Here is a 23,742-nt window from a genome sequence, read left to right as displayed (position 1 = left end):
TAACCATTTTGACACAATCAAAACTACTAATCAAACACCTGCATTAAGAGAGAATAACTTGCTCATTTTCCTAACTCTGCGGCTAGTAAAAAATAGTAAACTTAACTAATAATTTATATTTTAATATTTACATATATTTGGCTGAAAAAATAAAAGAGATATACGACTCTGGTCGCACTGCATACTAATCGTGCAAATTTTTTTTCAATGTGTAAATTAACGCAAGAAATGTGTCAATTAGAAAATGCGTGAGTTAAAAAAAAAATTTCAATGCGTGAATTGGAAAATTTTTTTCAATGGGTGATTTAGAAACTTAGCATGCCATGAGAGATATTTTCTATTCCAAGTTTTCACAGATTTTTTAATAATTTTTTAGTAATTCTATTCTTGGTGTAATTGCAACCCGTAAGCGAAATCTCTGGTTGGTTAGTTATACCATTTAAAAAAAAAGAATTATTGTAAATAGAATGCAAGAAAAATTAAAGGATGAAATACTTGAAAAAATGGAATTCATGTGATTTTAACAAAATAAGATATATTAAATTGCGAAATTTGAAATCTAAGTGAACAAATTTAATTAGTTAAAATCATTTCATAATCACGTAAGTATTAGTTAAAAGTTTTACCAAGCATAACACAAAAATTAAAGGTGCCAAACTTTTTAAATTCTTAATTTAGTAATAATTCTAATAATAATTCTTAATAAATTCTGATTTAGTAATAACATGAAACACTGCGCGAAGCGCAAACGATACTGCGTACTTCAGACAGGGTGCGTAGCCAAATTATTCAACAAAAAATAAGCACCTTTTAAGCACTTTTCAAGCACTCAAAAAATATTTTTAAGCACTTCAAAAAAATATCATTAATTAGGCAGGGTTGGAAAGTTTTTGACAATTGACAGTTTTAGCTTGTTTTAACCGTCATGTAAAAAAAAAGGCATTGTGGCAATTGTCAAAAATCATGAAATTTTGAATCGTGTAAAACGAATGGCATTTTCATACGCTACGGACTGACAATACGCGGAAATAGATTGGGATTTGAATTAATTGAGAAAACATTGAATAGAACAATGTAAGCAGTGAACTCATAGCGAAAATCAACAAGGTAAAGGAAAAATCCCATTTTCAGGGGTAATTGTGAGCTCACGTCAAAATTCCGGAAAATTTCCAGAGTTAAAAAAGAAAAAACAGTTTAAATTGAAAAAAATTTAAACAAGATTTTTTTCTTCCTTTTTTCTCAATATTTCTTACTTAAAACATGTTTACACATACCTATAATGACCTGGAGAAGTAATTAAAATTTACAAATATGTCTTTCTTTCTTCAGTTTATGATTATAATAACTATTTACTGTTAAAAAATGAATATTAATCATGAATACAAGCTTATAAAGTATCTGGCTCTCCATTACAAACAAATAAAATGAACTGTGTTTTTAAGTTCCACCTTTGAAAATTTGATTTCCGGAATTTTCTGTGATCAATGATTTTTGGAAACGTCTTTCGATCTCCGGAAACTTCCGGATAACCGATAGCGAAAAATCCGGATTTTTTCCGGTGCACTATCAGCCCTGCATTTTAAAAAAGGAAAAATGAAGCACTTTTTAACAACACCCAATGAAAAAAGCACCTTTAAGGGCCCTTTAAAATACGAAAATAAGCACCTTTAAGCACTTTTTAAAAGCGCTAAGCACCCTGTTTCATTCTTAAAATACATTATTAAATAAAATTACGCAAATGCTTTATGTTTATTTTTAGCTTTCCCCAATTATTTCTATGTAACAACTCATAATAAGAAAAAGCACTTACCTTAGATGACTATGAAACTAAATACAGACAACAAGGCTAGTGAATGCAAAAACAATGAATGCAAGAGAGAGAGAAATCCAAGCTATATAATGAATGATGTATATTTAGTGATTATGAGCAACAAACATTTTGGGGGGGTCTAAGGCTGCTTTAGAAAACGACAAGACACCAGCCGCAGTGATAGCATTCGCACCTCTTGTTGAAATTCTTCACAGCTAGTTGTGGCTAATCTGCCACAACTTGACAAAAGGCAACTTTAAAGGCTGCCTCTTCTACTCTCCTCCTCCCCCTGACACTTAACTGCAAAGGTAGTGAAACTGAAACACAATAAAAAAAAAAAGACTGTTAGAACATCATTCAAAAGCTCTTAATGGTTAGAAAAAAGTATTGTGGGAAAGGTAGATATCGACAATGTCAACCTTCATCCATGACCCCAGCATAGAATCGAGTTAACATGTCTTATATACTAGTGAATTCGAATTATATTTTTGTAGTGGTAGATACGCTACAGAACAGATACCACTAGTTGATTCTCTGCTGTTTCGCGGGAAGCCGGGAGAGCAGTATTAAGTCTCCCTCACCAGAATTTTAGCTGTAGAAGACATGTGTTGAACATGGAATTATGTTAACTTGATTCTATGAAAGGCAGTGTTTTCACTACAGCGCGAGCTCAATTAATAAATTTCAAAATGCGCGAATTTTGGAAAAAATTTCGTCTTTTGCCATTTTGAATAAAATCTGTTTCACTTTTCTTCCTTGATCTTTCATTATTTTGAACATCGGTCCTTGTTATCTAGCTTCCCTATTTACCAGTATTGTTTAGAACCTGTGCGAACACCACCCCCTCGAACCATATTTTTTGCTTGAACCACAGAACTCCTTTCAGAACACATTTCTCTGCAACCATGTGTTCACCGTAGGTAAAGTTTCTTCACATAAGACATTTGCATTTTTTGTGCATGAATGTAAGATGGAGAAATACCTTGTTAAGGCGACATCTTCTCTGTAACGGACAAATGAAAATGAAACAAATGTCGGCAGAAACGGTCAAAACGAAACAAATACGGATATTTTTCAACCAAATAAATATAATAGCTGATGAAAAATTAGATATAGAACATTTTCTATATGATGATGTAGTAAAAATATTTAATTAGAAGATGTTAAAAATGTATTATAATTAAAGAAATAATTTTTTTTAAGTCAATTCATGTCTTTTTAATTTTTAGAAATCTCACTTAACTTTTTGAAATCTCACCCTGTTTTTGAGAAAGGGTGAGAAATTCTCTTCCATTTTTTTCTGTAATGAAAACACTGGAAGGGGTACCTTTTCATAGATGAAGGTTGACACAGTAGAATGCTTTGGACGTGACGTGAACATGCCTACCTTGACCGAAACTCCTACTTTGATACGAACACAGCTTCCTCGACAGTAACGCCCACTTCGATCTGAACACGCCTACTTCGATGGATGGTCGCNATAAACAGAATCCCAGACCCGTGGGTCACCCACCCGCACACTGACCGCAGCCAGTGATGCTTGACTTCGGTGATCTGATGAGAACCGTGTCTTGACGATCAGTCCACTGCGGGACAACATTTTAATTTACTAGAACAATAAATTTATGGGAACCCTGAGCTTGTTTCTTTGCAATGAGATGGTTCCATCTGGGGGTAATCGTTTTAAAACGTTAAAAAATTTATGTCACTACCTTCGGAAGCCCTTTTTTTAAATAAATAAAATAATGGAACACAAATATTTTTAATTTTTGGTATAAACCTAGGAATTTAAATTCAGTTTCAATGAAATGTGCGGCCCGGTACCATTTGATCCACGGACCGGTATCGGTCCGCGGACCGGGGGTTGGGGAACACTGCTATAGCCTACGTCACAGGTTGTGTTATTCCTACTAAATTTAACCCATGAACGGCATTTTCTGCGAGCCTAACTTCAAGACACAAATAAGCAAACGAAGTGTTTGATCGTTTAAATAGCTGCTCGCCAGATTTTATTGCATTATAAAGAAAAGTAATTGATATTCGATTTTTGATTAATAATTGATTTATGTGGATAGTGGCATTTATGTGGATAGTGGCATAGAATTTAGCATTGCATCATGGTAAATGTTATTCCTACTAAGTGGAAGTAGTTGTGTTTTTTTTAATATTATACCCAATTGTTAACATTTCTTATAGGATTGAAAGTCATTTAATTCAACAGCTCCTTCAATTCCAAATAATTTTAATAGAATTATACTGAGCAAAATAAAAAATAATAAAAGAACAAAAAACTGTTTTACTTAGAATTTATAATTTCTTTTACTGCAGTACAGAACTCGTCACCCGGAAATCAGAAAACCGGAATACCAAAAACCCGTAAAGAAATTCGATAAATTTTCCCACCATTTAAAAAAAAAAGAAGATTTTTCTTTCTTTTTTGAAAAAAGTTTACCTTACCATCATTTTGAAAATAATCATTAGTGTATTACTTCATTGTTTTCTCTTCTTTTTAAGATTATTTCCAAATATTTCTTCTTTTTATAGTTGGGTTTAACAATAAAAAAACGGCTTTTTGTAGCAATTCAGAAAACCGGAAAAATGAGTTATCCGGTTACACGACTCGTGAGTTATAAATTGCGCATTTAATCAATAACTTTTTATTGCACTTAATTTGTGCTGTTTGCACTGTTAATCCAAGTAGTTTTCCAATCATTTTTTCAGAAGTTTCTGCGATGCTTTTTTGCAGTTAAAAAAATTCTGATTTTAGTTACAACCTGCGAATTTTAATTACTTATTGGCACAGTTTACTCCTGCTAATTTCATCATAAATTGAATAATTTTTTTTTTTTTGTTGCAATTATTGCGATGCTTTTTTTTGTGATTTCTAGGAAACCCGTTACTTTAACTACGATGTTAATATGACGCACTAATTTCTAATCATGAATTTAAATAATCACTATTTGATACAAATTATCTGCGCATATTTCATCATAAATATAAGTTTTTTTCTCCATCATTTTGGTAGTTGGCAACATGCATTTGTGTGAGGTATTTAAAATCCCGATATCTTAATATGTTATTACACCCTGATGTTATTGCATTGTAGAATATGTTATTGCACCCTGATGTTATTGCATTGTATAATATGTTATTGCACCCTGAAAAATTTGAAAACTTGAGGAAAATGTGAGTTTTTAAACAGCTTACTGTTTGGAATTTATTTTGTTTTAAATTCCTTTTAGCTTAGGTGGGTTTTTTTAGGAATAAACCAATAGGAAAAGGTTTTCTTAATTCTTAAGTAATTCTTAAAATCTTTAATAATTCCAGAAATAGAATTATCTGAAAAAATATTGAATTTTATACTATAATGAATGTGTTTTAATTTTTGCTTTTTGCTCAAAAATAATATGTACATATATACATTTGTATGTTTTATAAAATACACACACATATATATCAGTGTTTTCATTACAGCGTGAGAGCCTCACATATTTTTTTCTTTTCTCGCATTAAAAAATTATTACCGCGAGAAATTCAAGCATTCTATAAATCAATTTCAAAATTCGTGAATTTATCGCATTACGCCATTTAGAATAAAATCCATTTCACTTTTCTTCCTGGATCTTTCATTATTTTCAACATCTGCCCCGTTATCTAGCTTCCCTATTTACCAGTATTGTTCAAAATCTTTTCGAACAGAACACATTTCTCTGCTACCACGTGTTTACCGTAGGTAAGGTTTCTTCATGTAAGACGTTCTGTTCAAATTTTTTATGCACTAATGTCAGATGGACAAATACCTTGTAAAGGCAAAATCTTCTATGATGATGCACCAAAAATATTCAATGCTTTAAAAAATAGAAGACATTAAAAATGTATTATAATTAAAGGAATGATTTTTCTTTTCAAGAGTTAGTGTTATTTTAGTTTTTAAAAATCTCACTTAACTTTTTGAAATCTCACCCTATTTTTAAGAAAGGGTGAGAAATTCTCACCCATTTTTTTTCTATGATGAAAACATTGTATATATATGTATGTGTATTTCTTTTCTTTTTGAATAAATTAATTATTGTGAAAAATTAAAAAAAGATTTTTAAAAAAAAGCATGATGATTATCTATAAGTTTGTTAAGAATTCTTCGTTATAAAGCAATTGTTTTGTGTGCCATTTTTACTGCATTAAATATCATTAAAGTAAACATTTAATGATAAATAATTCTTATTAAGTGTTTTTGTAACTTGATTTGAAAAAGTTATCAGATAATCAGTGATTCTAAAAATTTAAAATATGCCAATTTATCAGAAAGTTTCAGTGATGAAAATTATATTCTCTCGAGTTAATATAATTTGATTTTAATATTTTGAAATTAAAAGTAAACCTGCAATCAAATTGTTTAAACTTTGTTTGCACAGTAATTTTTTTTAATAACTTTTCACCGTCCCTGGCTCCTTAGTCACCTCCACAACAGAAATTTAAAAAAATAACTTACACTATACCCGTATATTTATTTTCTGCAGTAAGAAAAATTTTAATCATATTTCAGCAGTTTTCCCGAGGGAAGATTTCTGTATCGTGATCTGTGGCAAAATAATCGCAAAGTCATGACAACTTCCGGGCAGCTGCCCGAGAGAAAAGAAAATTTAAAAAAAAAAAAACATCACAGAAAGGGACAACTTAAAAGGTATAACTCATAGTCACCCTAGTCAAACATCTACATGTTTTTATTTAATTATTTTTTTTTTTAAAAAATTGCGAGCTTAAAATCTTTTTGGCACCTTGGTGATTTAGTGGGGACAACAGATCACGATATGGAAATATTGCTTTAAGAAAAACCCGTGACTTAAGAGGTTATAGTTAAAAAAATACACTACTGTAGGCTTTTGTTAAATTTAAATGTTAATAAATAAATATACCATACTTTATTAATATTATTCTATTGTACATTTAAAATCCGTAGCATCATCTACAAATAAATAATTCTAAACATCGTTCATCAAAATATTCCTCTCGGATAATTGCACACAGAAATCTGATATTTCACGAACGTTTAAAAGTATACTAACTAGTTAAAAATTAAAAAACAAACAAGATATTACGGCAGGAATAGCTATCAGAGTATTTCTCAATGCTGTACAAAACACAAAACTAAATTCCGTGAATTTTTTTAAAATTTACTTTAGTTTTTATGAGATTGCATTAAATTAGAATCCAATATCAACACCATATACCGCACCTATATTTTTCAAGTAATATATACTAGCATAGGGCGCGAAAAATATATGAATACTTCAGAATATCATAAACTGATGATAGCCGATATAATTTGAGAAGAATATCCATAAATTTAATGAGAAGAAAATACAGATTACATCAATAGTAAATAAACAAAACTATGTGCGATAGCTAAAAAAAAGAAAACAACCGGAGAAATCGAAACTACCTTTAATTAGTTTTCAAATAGAAAATTATCTTAAACTTGACGACAGCAATTTATAAATAAATTTATATTACATAAGAAATACTTACGGCACTACGGTCTTGTTTCAAATATTTCAAAAACTTCAGCACTACTATTACGCCTAAAAATTCCTATTTTAGCAACAAATATGGCTGGCAGAAAATAGAAGTGAAAAAAAGTTTTCGATTCCGCTCAGTGCACAAAAAAACGATTCGATATATAACAGATATCGATGACAAATTGATCACCTTGAAATATTTTCCCTGTAAGCTAAAAGCCAAAGTTAATATCTGATATAATCTTTGAACGTTGTGGTGTCATTCAAATATTGCATCTGAAGAAAACATCAAATACCCCTCGATTGATCTAGTTGTTTTCATTGTTTTGTAGCTGAGGTGATCGTATATATGCACGAGTATGTATATTGAAAACGAAAATAATTCGACCATGATGGAATTGGCCGTAAATGAGGAAGAGGATGAAGAAAGTAGATCCAGAATGAAAGAACGCATTTTGGATTGTGTTGCTCATAGTAATGGATTTTTTAAAAGTCAACAGATTGGCGACAGTGACTTAACGTTTGCTGAAAAGCGCGAGATTGCCAGTGATGTGTTACATCACAACATGCCTCTGTTTTTGCAGCGTTATTGGAAATACGTTAATGTTGAAGATATTGATTACTTTAATTCGTATCAGGATTATGAAGCTAAATTTTATATTCAGGAAATTCTGAGCAATAACAACGTTCGTTCTAGCAAAGCTCGTATCAGAAATCGGCGATATGAAGCACTCAAAAAATTAGTTGATGAGAGTTCCTATTTCAGTGATGCTGAAATGAAAAAGCGTAATCCGTTTTTGTACGAGCAACTTATTGGACAGTATCTAACAGAAAATGAAAGAATAAAAGAATACAGGAAATTGCACGAAAATGATAGGTAACTTCCAGAGCCGAATTACGCTTACGAGGGGCCCTAGGCCATTAAAAATTTTGGGGCCCTTAAATTAGAAATGTTTTTCTTGTATATTTTTTATTTATTCAAATATAAAAGTATTTATATATCTTTTCATTTAAGAAAGCATATTTAAAATAAAATAAGTATGATTAACATAATAATAAATATGATTAACGTTATATAATAAAAATTATCGTATTTTATTAATATATATTTGAAATTGATTTTTAAAAAAAAATCATTATTTGTCTTAATTTTTTAAAATTTATTTTCAAAAAATCCATTTTAGGGGGGCCCTTAATCATTGGGGGCCCCAGGCCATGGCCTAATGGGTAATCCAGCCCTGTATTATAATATAATGCTTGATATAATAAATATTCTACATTTATATAATATATCACATTTATGTAACTTCAGTTGGAATATTCTATTGTAAAGTATCTTACATTTGTTATTTCTAGTTTTAAAAAAATACTGCCTTTTTTTTTCTTTCTCAAATGTCAATGATTTAAATCGATTGATTAAAATTGATGATTTTTATCANATCACATTTATATAACTTCAGTTGGAACATTTTATCGTAAAGTATCTTACATTTGTTATTTCTAGTTTTAAAAAAATACTGCCTTTTTTTTTTTCCTCTCTCAAATGTCAATGATTTAAATCGATTGATTAAAATTGATGATTTTTATCACTGCATTTAAACAAAATAAAAATCATTGGTTTAAATTAATTAAGTACGGAAATGATTTTGAAAATTTATCTATCCTTTTATGAGATACGAATAAGTAATAAAATAGCATTAAATTTTACATTTTTATAACCAACAAAAACTTATTTATAAGTTTCTGAAATGAGTTTATAACTTTTTATTGAAAAAAAGTTACACCTTTTTTTTAGAAATACAAGGAAAAGTGATAAAAGTTTATTCGTAAATGATATTGTACTGAATTTATCATTCCTGTATGTTATATTTGTCATACAATAATGGTAATCAATAGATACAGATATAGTATGATGGCTTTGAATTTAAAAAAAAAAAAAAAAATTCCTTACCTTTACTGAAATCTATCATTTTATTTATGTTAATGGATTTGACTTAAATAATGATTTTTCACCATAACAATGGATACAAATAGAGAAAGGCCTCGAATTATTCCGATGAAGTCTGAATGCGTTATGTAATTTTCTATTCTAATAACGAAGCCCTGCAAAAATGAAAAAAAATGTCAGTCTTGACACTATTTTTGATGACTCTTGTATAAAGTTACTCTTTTTTTTTTTTCTACTGTAGGCTCCCCTTTAATATTTCATCACTTTTCAATCATTTATTGGCCATGAATTTGATTTTAGGGTGTAAGACTTTATTACTAAGTAAAAATGAAATAAAATGCCTTTTACAGCTGAAAAATTAGAACTATTTTTTTTTTCATTGAAAAAAATCCTGAAATTATTTGATTTCTCTTTGGGACATCATTATTGGCACTCCATTATAAACCTTAACAACTCCCAAGAACTGAATTTGTAAAATTTTTACTTGATTTATGAGGGACATGATTATGTTGAATATCCACATGCCAAATTGACAAATTAAACATTATTATCTCCAAAATAAATGCATAATATTTAATGAACTTTTGTAGTTCCATAAATATATGTAGTATAAAAAGCTTCAAATAATCTTTTCATGTTATTCTTTTATCTAAATATTTTTCTCATTTCATTATTCTAAACTAAATGCTCTTTCTGACACTTTAATATTCACATCCTGTGCTTTCTTTTTCTGCCTTTATCAAGGTTTGCTTTTTGCCGGTAGAAACTGGTTTTTGCCATGCCAGTGGCAGAAACTGGTTATAACTGGTGAAAACTGGCAGAAACTAAAAAAACGTCTATATCAGTTCTAGTAATTGCTTAGTGACATTTTGTTTAAGTAAACTGAAAAATGTAACTGTAACAAATTTTTTAATTCATTGTTTGTAAATATATATTATTTTGTTTACATTAAATATAAAGAGTGCAGTATATCAAATATTTATATAAAATAAAGTAATGTAATAATAAATATAAATACTAGACTTTAGTTAATTATATTAAACTCTGAAATTCAGTAATTATTATCATTTAACTCTTAACATAACTGAGTAGAGCTATTTTCAAATAGTTTTTTTCAAGACATAATTTGCGTGGCAACTATCGAATTATTATAATTGTAACTTGAGAGAATCTTCTCAAATTTCTCGTTCGTACATAGCAAATTGAGAAATTGTTTAGGTTTAGAAACTGAATCAAAACTTGTGTTTTGTTATGGATTATTGCACAGTGCAAACAATGTAATATTTTATTTTGAATGGTGATAATTTTGTAAATAAATTGTACTTTGTTTAACATTTACTTGTTTTTTCTATGAATTATCCATTGTATGTCAATCTCAGTACTTACTTTTATGTCAGTTTCTGAATTTCTGCCACAAATGTGGCAGAAAAGGGTTCCTGCCATGCAAAGTTTCTACCAGTGGTTTTAACCACCTCGGCAGAAACTTGCCAACCTTGGTTTTTATCAGGATGCTTTATCCTTATAAAAACTGATCAGGCAATTATTTAAATCATTCGAATTTAGAGAATAACTTTTGTTTTATGTTCTATCCACCATCTATGCCAGTCTCTAATCCAGCTCATGTAGAGAGTCATACAAGGTTAGTTTCTATCTTGATTTCCAAATAGATTAGAATCTTTTAAGTTAGGAATCTTTTAATATGGAACTAAAAACTACATGGAACGTAGTTCTGAAAAAAAAAATTTAAAACATCATGGAACTTTTAGAAAATACTTTTCACAATTAACATGCAAAAAATATTTCGAATTATCATAAAATTAAAATCTAAGAAATATTTAAATAAATGGAAACAAAGCAATTTTTAAATTCTTAGTATTTAATTGAAAAATATATTGTATTTAACGAAGATTTACTTACATTAGATGATCAGGGCACACTTATTGTATTAAACCAAGTTACAATATGTTACTGCATCAAGTTAATTGTACTTTAAAATAATTGTTGTCTAATGTTTTTTGTCATAAAACACAGGTTTTTTGTCTGAAAACACAAAATAAAGTTTTAATTATATACATCCTTTTTCTTTTGAGCAGGTTTTCAAATTTTCTGATGGGACAGTTTGAAAGAAATGTAGAGAACCGTCTGTATGATGAACAGAAGGAAGAAGATGACGCTGAAGAAGAAGATGATGATGATACAGAGGAATCAGAAAATGAATCTGGTTAATAAATTTATAATTATATGTAATGTAATTATTATAAAGATTTAATGTGTTATGTTCTATCATTATCTATCTTTTGATACCACCACAAACCACATTAAGCTATCTTTATTTTAATTTATTTTGGACTAAGGATGCTTTCAACTTTTGTCTTTCTCCCTTTGTATCTATTCTTCTGTTAATGTTTACTTTTCTCCTATTAGTGTTTTTTTTTAATGAACACTGTACTTATAAATGATTTATTATCACACATAGGGTAAAACTAACTCTTACAGCCTGCCACAGTGACTAAATGTTGCAAATAGTGATCGAAAAATTGTTTATCAATCACTACCTGATCCCTTCTTTTATCTTCAAAGATGCCCCCCATATGCAGTTTAAATTTTTTCTTTATAAATTTTGAGTTTTTAGAAATACTTTGCATTATAAATTATTCTATGCTAGTATCTTAAAATTTTTCTTTGATTTAGAAATTTACCTTATAATAGAATGTATTTTGATAAAAGCTTTATTAGTATCAACATTAAGCAATATTTTTAAATTGTTTAAAAGTTTCAATATTTGAAAACAGTTGCCACTTGTTTGACAACTGTCAAAAATGCTAGAACTGGCTAGTAGCGTAATAGTCTTTATTGATTTATGCCTTAAAAGGAAATTTTTTGAATGAGTTTTGCTGTAATCATTATTACTTACTTGGATATTCAAATAAGTATTACTAATATGTAATAAACCAAGTCTCATTTGTAGAAATAAATTTAAATTTTTTTTTTTTTGGTTCTAAAGTATTCAGTTTATTTTTATTCAGAACTCGCTTTTTGAATTAACTAAAAAAAATTAGGAAACAAATTAGGAAAGTTTGATTTGAATTTTTTTTAGAAACAAAATTATTCCTAAAAAATTATTAATACAGAGTCTGCTCTTTTTGTATGATACCTCCCCATTAACTCTTTAAATACCGAGCCCTCCAAACCACAACATGCCCAGAATACCGCAAACGCCCGAAGTAGGGAAACAAGTAGCAAAAATTTCCTACCCCCAGTTTTACTCTGCATTGACAGAATGACTGATCATCTCTTTATTCACCTGTGGAAATATCCCCAAAATAGGAGTTCAAAGGGAAGAAAGACATAATTTGAAGCAAGAATATCGCTAACGTAACGAGATTTATAAAATATTAATAAATGCTTGCATTTGTTTTTGGTTTTCATTTTTTTTTTAATATTATTATTTATATTGAAGCATAAGTATGTAATTCCATGTAATCCAGTTATACAAAATCTAAATAAAACATTTAAATTGATAATAATATTCTCGCACAAAGAAAATCCTTTTTTTTTCGTTGTAAAACAGAAACTAATATAATTCAATAACTTAAATGATTGAAAAATAAATTTTAAATTTCTTAGACACCAGCATTTAAAATTAACATCAGTCATTAAGGAGAAATTAATTTGGTGATAGTACTAAAATATTATTCTACCTAAATGTGTGTCTTATTTTATATCAATTTACAATATGAAATAAGAGAAACTTTTCTTATTATTTAACAAGGCTCTGAAACCATTAAAAATATTATCCCCAGAAACTATAATTCCTCCTCAAGGTAAAAAAAATATTTTTCGCTTTAGCCAGCATTAACTTTATTTCAATTAAGTTTTCATTTGTAAATTATATTCCTTCTAGCGCTGTACCATAAAAGAGTTTGTAAATTTGTGCATAAAAATTAAAAAAATGCTGAAGAACTGTTTTAACAATAATATTTTAAGTACAATATTTCTATATTATTTTAAAAAATCAAAAAGTTCAATTTTTTTACAAATNACAAGAGAAAACAACTTTACAAGAGCAGAATGATATAAAACAAACTTTTGTTGAAAAATCCCTCTGCTTTCTTCCCTTTTTGTAAATTACCTTCAAGGACGATTACTGCCACACCTTCCCCATTGTGTGTTATTTTTCGAAAAGGGGGAAGAATCTCTAACTCGTTTCACGGGCACTTCGGGCGTTTTCGGTAGTCTAGCTTACGAGGCGTCTCGGCCGTTCCGGTCGCGAAAGTGTTAATGCGACCCTTCTATTATAATGACCCATGGGGGTATTTTAGGTGCCCAATTTTTGAGGGGTACAAAATTAAAATGGGTCCATTACACTAAAAAAAAAAACTAAACTCAGTGGCGCGATAGCCCATAGAAGGCCTACTGTGCCCATCTCAGTTTTCTTGACCTTGGGCTCTGGGGTGCAGGAGCAGACGTTCCAGTTAGGTGGTCAGCCAAACGCGGAACCCCCAGTGTTTAGTTCCCAAGCATGCTTGGTACTCATTTATTGACCCACTGAAGGGATGAAAGGTTCAGTAAACCTTGCCTGGCCCGAGGATCGAACCCAGGACCTGTGGCACGGGCGATTTGCTTGATATTATCGTCATAAAGGCTCCTATTTCTCTCGGACTCATTGCTGGACACTCAAAGATGCTAAAAATCCATTAAAGGCAGAAGTGATTCAATTTTTTGACTCTGTTCTCCTGGAGTAAAACTTCAAAATCAGGAAAAAGCACTGAATGACTGACTTAAGTTTATTCGCATTATTAAAATATGTCATTTGAAAAAATTTAACTGAGTATTTGTTATTTTTATAATTTTATTTAAAGTGCAGCATCTGAAGTCCAGTATTTATGAAATAAATACTGAACTTACTATAGCAAAGGACTTATTAGTGCAAATAAAGTAAATATTTGCACTAATTTTATGTAGTTGTGACGTAGAGGCCTCTCATTGTAATGTCTGTTTTTGTTTGAACCACAGAGGTTGTTACTTCGAGCATAGACTGTATTCTTTTGTTTATGTGATTCCAAAACTTTTCTTTGCATAAAATAATTTCTGATGCTAAAGTAAATAATGTAAAATGTTCTTCTTAGAGTTGGAAGATGACGTTCCTCCTACGAGAAGTGTTACAAAACAGGAACAATCTTTGCTGAGAAGAGAATTTACCAACATCATGTACGAACACTTTCTCGCTGGAAAAGATCAGGAATTTGATTACAGGTTATAATTTTTTTTTATTATTCTGTCATTCTATCTTCATGCGTAAGAAATTTAAGATGTTTCACGTTTATTGACCGTAAATCATATGTACACATATTCTGCTAATTTAGGGGCCAAAAACTGCTGAAATAAATATGCATCGGAATGTGTTTATTTTCACAAATTGAAGAGAAAATCAAAATGGTAAATTCTATGATCCAAAATTTAATACATGAACAAAATCTAAGAAAACGGTTCTTAATTTTTTTTCATTCATTCCAACTATCTTTGACTTATTTTTTGGACTTTTGTCCACTTCCTAAATTATTGCTACTTTTTCATTTGGCAAATTATAAGCACTTTTATAAAATAAAGCTACGCATGAGCACACTATGCATATAAACTCCTGATTTTTCTGTACTTTTTTGCAAAAGATTCCAAAACATTTCACTTCTTTTTTAATTTAAGTCTCGATTAATTTTGGAAATATCATTATAGTGTTAATGTGATAAGTATCCTTCCTTAAGCTACTCAGAGGTCTGTCCAGACATTTTGTGAAAGGTTCGTTTTTATAAAAGTGTGAAAAAATGACTTGTAATTTGTGAATATAAAATAAATGTTAAGTCACATTCTTTCAACCAGGGTCCTGCTTTTGTGAATTTGTGCAAATAGGGCCCTTATTGCAAAAAACTTTTTCAAGGAGTTTTTAAATTGTAAATCGATACAAGATTATGCTCAACACTGTAAAATTATAATTAAAAGAAATTTCATTTTCAAAAATAAATAGCAATTGCTGCTACTAAATTACAGACGCAACATACAAATATTTGGTATTTAGCCTATACTGCTGAGCGCAGAATATTCATTTCGAACGAATAATGAAAGAAGTGTCTACCGAAGACAAAACTTAATTCGTTTACATCCATTTTTATTTTTTCCCCTTGGGAAGGGTTTATTCGATTATCAAAACAATAATGAAGATAAACAAATTTGTGAAGGGTCCGATTAAAAGAAAAATCATTTTGTGAAGGGTCAGTTTTTATGAAATGATCTTTTGTGAAGGGTCCGTTAACGAAGCCAAATTTCTTCTAAACAGACCCCTGCTACTTGTTTTTTTCTTCTGATGTATCTCCTAACGATGAGTCCCGCACTGGATTGAAGGCTAAGTCACAGTTCTCAGTAGAATTCTGAAGTCAAGCATCACTAGCTGCGGTCAGTAAGCGGGTTGATGACCATTTTAATCAGCCTGCGTAGGACTCACCTTCAAGTGCAGTTTGTAGAGCTACCAAAATGGAGGAGACCTTCCCCCTGCAGAGGATCAAAATTGCGATGGCATGTCTTCGGATCCCATTACAATAGCCCATTGTGCAGCTCTAGTGTGACTTAAATTAAATACCTAACTAATGAAGTTTACTTGATTTTCAGCAAGATGGTGTTGGCAATACCTCAAAAACAAAACAAACTTTTTATTATCGAACATTTAAGTCCATTCGTTTTAATTAGAACTGTCGATCATTGGAAACTGTTTCAACCATTCTATAAAAATTAATGCAACAATATTAAAGTGTAATGGTGTTATTGTTTTCAATGAAAATATTCATAAACTTGAGTGAATACCTTTTAACAAACCCAAATCACCTATTTGGGATTATGAACTTCTTTTGGAATCTCATCGAATATTTTGGATTCTTCCTAATCTTCCTCATAAACTTCTTCCTCATAAGTATCACTTTCTTTTGAATTCATTAAATGAGGTATCCAATCTTATGGGAAGATAGTTACTTCTTTAGGAGTGGAGAACTCATTTCAAACAATTTGTGTCTCATTAAAGCTGCAAGAAATGATTTATAAAATTATTCAGGAAAACTTTTTAAAAATTCATGACAACATAAATTCTTCAAAAATTCGAAGGATTTTTTTTTTAACTATAAAATATTTTTATTTACATCACGTGCTGTTGCCGTTTGCAGGAACCCTATTACTTGTGTGTCTTATTTTATTTATTTATTTTATTTCTTTTCTTACATTTCAATAATATATAATAATGTGCTTAATAGCTTTAAAATGAGGAAATTGGAAGTCAATATTCTGTTTTAACACATGGCTCGATATCTTACCTTAATACTGACCCATAATATTTATATTGGACCATGTATTATATTACCGGGTATTAGTGTAGCCTACCAGAGGAAATAATTATGGGCTTAATAGGGGGCTCACAATGTTGCCGTATAGGTTACTGTGTATGTATATATATAATAGTGTGTTGAATGGCGTTGAAATGATTGTTGCTCTTCTTATTTGATTTCATTTCATTTCATTGTTGTGATACCTACTCTTGTGCCTTTTGACTTTACATTCATGTCATCTTACATTTAAACTTCATGATTGTTTTCCCTTCCCTTTTTTTTTAAAAGAGTCTTTTTATTTATTTTACAGTTCTGTGGACAATAATGATGATTATGACTCAGTTGATCAGCGCAACATTGATGAAGAAGAAAAATATTTTGACGGAGATTGAAGAAAAATATTTTGAAGGATTCATATTATCTGATTAAATTTATTTTCCAGTTTTTGGTACACACTATAACATCCATGTGACTTTTTAACAGCTGATAAACTCAGTATCTCTTGGATAAAAAGAAATAAAAATTATAAAGTGATCTGTAAGAAAAGTTCTGAAAAAGAAATGCTGTTTTTAAAACCATTTCTGGTGAACATAGTGATACAGGTCAACGTAACAATGCTGTAAATTATCTAAATGATTGGTAATTACTCTAAGTTAATAATAATCAATTCCTTCTACGAATATGCCAACTGTACCAGTTGTTTTCCTCCTTCACTGGTGTGATATCTCTTGCTGAAGCCTTTGCATCACAGTTGAATGTTGTTAAGACGAAAGCGCTTAACACTAATTTTCACTCGAGACAAACGGGGACAATTTCCCCGATCTCGAGAAACAATAATTCAGAGGAATCTCGATCATTCAAGGTGGATCGAACTCAGCCTTTCTTGGATTTCAAAAGCTTGAATTATAAAAAAAAATACCAGGGCTGGAAAAAATCCGGATTTCCGGAAATCAAAGATCCAGACGTTTAAAAAAATCATTGATCACAGAAGTTTCCGGAAATCAAATTTTTAAAGGTTGAACTTAAAAACTCAGTTTATTTTATTTGTTTGTAAGGGAGAGCCAGAGAGATACTTTATAAGCTTATATTCATGATTAATATATTTTTTTTATCAGTAAATAGTTGAGATAATCATAAACTCAAGAAAGACATATTTGTAATTCTCCAGGTCATCATAGGTATGTGTAAATGGTATAGNGAGAGCCAGAGAGATACTTTATAAGCTAATATTTATTTTTTATCAGTAAATAGTTGAGATAATCATAAACTCAAGAAAGACATATTTGTAATTCTCCAGGTCATCATAGGTATGTGTAAATGGTATAGGCATGTGTAAAATTTTAAATATATTTTAAATAAACTAAGAAATATTGAGAAAAAAAGAAAAAAAACCTTGTTTAAATTGTTTTCAATTTAAACTGTTTTTTCTTTTTTTCTTTTACTCAAGAAATTTTCCGGAATTTTGACTTGGGCTCACAATCACCACTGTTCAACACAAACGGGGACAATTTCCCCGATCTTGAGAAACAATAATTCAGAGGAGGATCGTACTCAGCCTTTCTTAAATTTCAAAAACTTGAATGATCAAAAACAAAAAAAACTTTTAAATAAGTAGTAAAGTTAAAAAAAATTTAAATAAGTAGAAACAAAGACATTTTTAAATTTCAGTATTTAATTAAAAAATATATTTAAAGAAAATTTTCTTACAATAGAGGGTTACATTGTATTACTGCTGCATGAGGTTACTTTTGAAGTAATTCTCTAATGGACTTCCCTCAGGTCTCTGTCACATCGTAACTCTTCACTTCTAGAGTGTCTCTAAATTCTAATTGTTCATCACACACACTCAAGGTCTAATTTACTACTGTTTAGCGGTGCCTTCACAAATTCAAGAAAAACTTTCACAAAATACTTTTTCTTAAAATTTTATTTCTTTATCCTGTAAGAATCCGTATTTTTATCCTATTTTTGTGTTCATGTTTTAGTGTAATTTTTAATTGTTCACAAATTATGTCCAAATATTCACAAAATAGGTACCTCTAGAAAAAAACCTAGACAAACCCCTGTCCTTCCTTTACCATTGTCATGTTGGTGTTTTCGCATCCTGGAATTTTTTTGTCATACTGAAATCCTGTTGAACAGTGATGTGATCGCTAACTGTAAATTTGTTTTTCAACATTCAGTCGTAGTAATTGTCATGAAATCAAATGTAGTCATTACTTCCCTTTTGTGAGTGTGTCGGTCATTATTTGGGAACAGGAATGATTTTTTCTTCTTCACTAGCTCGGATTTTTCGTTAGACGTGAATAATCGGGACTCTGCTGTAATTACATAATTTAATACAAGCATGAAAACAAACTTCTCCGCTTAAGATTAAGTGAGTATTACATCTTATAAAAACAAATTCCTTATGATTGTCAGCTTTTACAGGGTATCCGCGCACCTGGTAAGTCATGGATTTCGGTATTGAACAAAATTTGTCATGAAATGTCACGATTTTAACTATTTTTTAAGAAAAGTATGTGATTTCAGAATTTTTGTTATTATTTATTTTTTTTATTTTATCAATTTAAAATTCTAGCTGAAGCAAATCAGTCATTGGCGAATTTTTTTATTCCGAAATGAGAACAGAAAAATCAGGAGTATTTATTTCCTTTCGGATGAACAAGAAAAGGATCTTTAGAATGTAATTCTGCAGAAAAGAATAAAGAAAAATTATTTGCTTTTTCACTTTTTTCAGCTATTTTATTGCTTCAAGTCTTTCTTTACTGTGTTTCTTAAATTTAAAATCTATAAATATGAAGATGCTGAGTATAACAGTTTTTGGTTATACCTATCATTTCAATGAATGTTATTACAGTCAGACCTCGATATAAGGTCACCCTAAGGGACATCGCAAAAGTGACCTTATAAGCGGGGTGACCTTTTAACCGATTCATTAGCAGTTCGTAACTAAGCATATAAATAGTACACATTAAGATTTTTTAAAAAGGGTCATACGAACGAAAACGACCGGCCATAAATTGAATATTTAAGTCAAAAAATTTTAACAGAATTAGTAAAGAATTAAAGAAAGTTAGATTTTTAAAGAAAAATTTAATTTCAAATAAAGCTGCTTACAAATTTCCTCAAAGTGTACAAACGTACATTCCATCTTACCTTATTTAAAATAATCATTTATGCAGGTCTGTCTTGGTTTCATTTTTCGAACAATGTTTTCTAGACTTTGGAACTTCTCAAAATGTTCCTCAGCTCCCTCATAGTTCGTAAAAAAATTTCGTATGACATTTATTGTATTGAAGGCTTCTACTATTTAACTTCCTTACTATTTACAGCTACAGTCTGATGGTCACTGTCATTGTCCTCAACTTGTGAAACAATTTCAGAAATTGTAGCTTGTTCATTGGCTGCAACATTTTCCTAGAACTCGAGAGGGGTAATTGCCTTGTAAGGAAGTTAAATAGGCTTTTGTTAGAAAAGAACTTCCCTCGCCTCAGATAAAAATGACCTTATAAGCGATTACGATTTTTAAAACTTGACCATATATCCGATAATCTGTAACAAAGAATTCCTATTCAGTGAGCCGGGACTTTGGAAAAGTGACCTTATATGCGTGGTGACCTTATATCGAGGTCTGACTGTATAATACTTTTTTTAATTTATTGTTTTGTTTTTGTGGGAGAAAATAGTAACTTCGTTAAGTTATGAAAAATTCTTGGAATGAGTCATGGAAAGTCATGAATTTGAAAATGTTGCAGATGACCTGTGCTTTTAAGTAACCTTTTCCTTGTTGAAACAAGAAGTGAAGTGGGACAATGGATGATGTAACATTTAATGAGGGTGTGAGTATGGGGAAAAGAGAATAATTACATTATTTGCCTGTTGATGGTGAAATGCGATCATTTCATGATATTGATTGTATTGAAGTTCTATATGAGTGGTAAAATTAATGCCTCTTTGTTTATAAACTAAGTTTCGTGTGATGTTTTGTAAAAGGATTTTGAAAAAAGCTGTTTATGCACCATTTTGTTTTTATAAGGATATTACACTACATATACTATCGTCATGTTTATTCTGTGTGGCAATTGTCTTCTCTGTCTATAGGGTGATGTTATAGAAACAGGTACTCTTTTGCATTAAAAACTGATTATCTTAAAAAAGTTTTATTCATCATTTTAATTCCTTGATAGTTTCTGAAATCATCATAATCAACTGAGAGTGTAAAAAGCTTTTTGAGACCTGGTCTTAATGAGTTTGGGCTGCATTGAGTTTACAAAAATGTTGCATTAGAAAGTCATAATTAAATATTTTGCTAAATTTCTTTAGCCTAATGAATTTTTTTTTATTTTTAAGTAAGTGATTTGGACAGAGAATATTCCTAGTAAACTGGTGCATTCTCCAATTTTTCTTGTTCTTTAGGAAAGTTCTTGTCTTTCCTAAAGACTTAAAAAATTAAATCAATAATTATTTGAAGCTTTTTTATAGTCTTACTAGTAATTTTTCTGCTGAAATGATATTGAGAACATAACTTTAAGCTTTTTTTAATTTTATTTATTTATTTTTTACAAATCCTGCTTTTTAGCTCTCATACAAATCATCCTATTATTTTTGGACTTAGCATATAATTTTTATTTATTTATAATTAAATTAAGTGTATAATTTTTCTTTTATAATATTATTTAGTGTATAGTATTTTTATTTATTTACATTATTAGAAGAGCAGGTATCATTAAAAAACACAAACGTTTTTACAATTAGATGTCGTGCAATACCATTTTGTTTCTTTTTTTATTTTATAGAAATCTGATTGTCTAAATATTTATTTCATTATTATGGAAAATTTACTCATTTATTATTATTTTTTTAAAATAAATTGCTTAATCTTATAGCAATAAAGAATAACATAACCTTTTTTGGAAAGTAAGTTTATAAAAAATTAAATCTCAACATATAATAAATTTAAGTTGAAAATTAAAGCACATGCATTTTTTTATGTTTAATTTTAGTATAAACAACTTTAATTCTATGTTCTGTTCTCTGTTTAATTCTTCTATGTATATATATACTTTGTTATGTACAGTGCACAGGACAAAAAAGATATCCTGAATAACTTTCATTCTAATGATTGGATTTTCACTTACTAAGTATTAATATTGATGGTTTCTGGAGATGTGTTGAAATATACTAATTAATTACTGCTAACTATTAATTAAATTACAAATTTGGAAAATAAAACGTACTTTCTCTGAATAAAGATTTTTTTTTTTTTTTTGCACATTTGTCTTGCTGACCCTAAACATTGAGGAATGTAGACAAAATTTTGAAAATATTGAATCTTAAATTGAGAGGCTAGGCAGCTGTTTCTGCCTACATGGCGATGGTCCCAAAAAGCAGTCAAGCAATGTCGCTGCCGCCATTGAGTCACTCAAGATGACCATAGACTAATTCAAGAGAACAATACCTAATTTTGCTCCGTTGCTAAGCAACTGAGTTCAGTTGTTAATCGAAACATATGTCGAAGCTGCTAGGCAATAAACATTTTTTGAGCTAATTTCTGACCGAAAAGCAAATGTTGTTTTCTTTTTACAGGGTGCGTAGCGTTTGTAAAAAGTACTTAAAGGTGATTTTTGGGAGATTTCAATTTTAAAAGCTTTTAAAGGTGCTTTTTTCAGCTGGCTTTTTCAAAAAGTGCTTTTTTTTCATGAATAATTTTTTTTCTTCCTTCAGTGATATCTGGCGGATCCCCTGCATTTCACGAAAAAAGGGGTGTTTGCTACGTAATCATTCACACGGACTTCATGTCGTACCCATGTTATAACTTGCGCATGCGCGCACACTCGAAACTGAAACCCGAGTGCTCCAATTCGGATAGAGTCAGATCCTTATTAAATATTTTTCTTTTTAATTTATAATTTTATTCTTGTTCATTTTATTTTACTTCTAACACTTTTTTGATGTAGGGGGTAAGGGTACTTTTGTTCTGAGTTCAGAGTCAAGTTGAATTCACTCGGTGATGTGGGAAAGTACTGATTGTTTCGATTTACGTCCGTTTCTTTTTGAGTTTTTGTTTAATTTTTGTTTTTCAATAATATCATTGATTCAATATGAATTTTTTGAGTGCTTGAAAATTTTTGTAAAGTGCTTGAAAAGTTATTAAAAAATGCTTATTTTTGATTCAAAGATTTGCACCCTGTTTTTATTTTCGTTTGAAAAGAAAATTTGAACATATGAAATTTTTTTCTGGCATGATATGTGTTTTTTACAATTTTACTTCATTTATATGAAGAATAACTTACTAAATTCGAATTTACATAACTTATAATTATAAACAAAATTTTAGGGCTAATCATTTTTGCAGGTTTGATCGAATCTTCTAGGCAAGAAAGTTTAAAGAAACGAAGAAAAAGAAACTCCTGAAGAAAAGGTATAGTGGGTATGGTAATTCTAATGCAAATTTGCGAGGTTTTATATAATTTATGATATTTCTATAACTGATGAACTTGGTGAATGTTCAGTGGCATTTTAAAAATATTGAAATATGTATGTTTAAGAATAACATGTTGTAATATTATATTGAATTTGCGGGAATAATTACTTAAAATGTCGCTCCATCCTGCCAAATATTTAAGTTTTGATGAAGATTATTTACAAATATCATCCTGATGTTTCGATACATTCTGAAAAATTTAAGATTACCATCATAACAACATACGATATTTTGCTTCTAAACAAAGTTCGAAGATATCGAGATACTGAAATGGCGGTGCTGAATAAAATTTGTTTTCCCCCCATTTACTTTCACCACAATGTTCAATTTTATTTACTCCAAATATTTGGTTTCAAAATTTTAGAGTTAACGAAGATAACTTCATAATTACAATATTGATGCACCCAAAGTTCGAAGAATCAAGACACTGAAATGGCGGTACTGAATAAAATTTGTTTTCCCCCATTTACATTTACCACAATGTTCAATTTTATTTACTCCAAATATTTGGTTTAAAAATTTTAGAGTTAACGAAGATAACTTCATAAGTACAATATGGATGCTGCTATTCTCTTAACTTTTTTAAGGACTGCACAAACTCTGTTAAAATGTTAAAT

The 23,742-nt window shown here is 29.7% G+C and overlaps 2 protein-coding genes across 3 annotated transcripts in view; one reads left to right on the top strand and one right to left on the bottom strand.

The window, feature by feature from the left end:
- Nucleotides 1-7,460, bottom strand: part of LOC107448385 (protein FAM13A) — an 80,423-nt gene extending 72,963 nt beyond the window's left edge. For both annotated transcript variants that reach the window (XR_006226228.2, XM_043051587.2), the window contains exons 1-2: nucleotides 7,337-7,460; nucleotides 1,811-2,127 (exon numbers count right to left, since the gene is read on the bottom strand). The gene's annotated coding sequence lies outside the window, so the exon portion shown is untranslated. The remainder of the gene's footprint in view (nucleotides 1-1,810; nucleotides 2,128-7,336) is intronic.
- Nucleotides 7,461-7,586: 126 nt separating this feature from the next.
- Nucleotides 7,587-19,368, top strand: LOC107448479 (coiled-coil domain-containing protein 97). Its single transcript, XM_016063680.4, has 5 exons — nucleotides 7,587-8,203; nucleotides 11,368-11,495; nucleotides 14,404-14,530; nucleotides 16,949-17,816; nucleotides 17,946-19,368. The coding sequence occupies exons 1-4, from the start codon at nucleotides 7,686-7,688 to the stop codon at nucleotides 17,028-17,030; spliced, it is 855 nt and encodes a 284-aa protein (XP_015919166.1). The 5' UTR covers nucleotides 7,587-7,685; the 3' UTR covers nucleotides 17,031-17,816; nucleotides 17,946-19,368.
- The last annotated feature ends 4,374 nt before the right edge of the window (nucleotides 19,369-23,742 follow it).

Source organism: Parasteatoda tepidariorum, chromosome 10, assembly GCF_043381705.1.
Source record: "Parasteatoda tepidariorum isolate YZ-2023 chromosome 10, CAS_Ptep_4.0, whole genome shotgun sequence".
Classification (NCBI taxonomy): Eukaryota; Metazoa; Arthropoda; class Arachnida; order Araneae; family Theridiidae; genus Parasteatoda; species Parasteatoda tepidariorum.
Note: the sequence above shows the minus strand (reverse complement) of the source record. Positions and strands in the feature narration are given on the sequence as shown.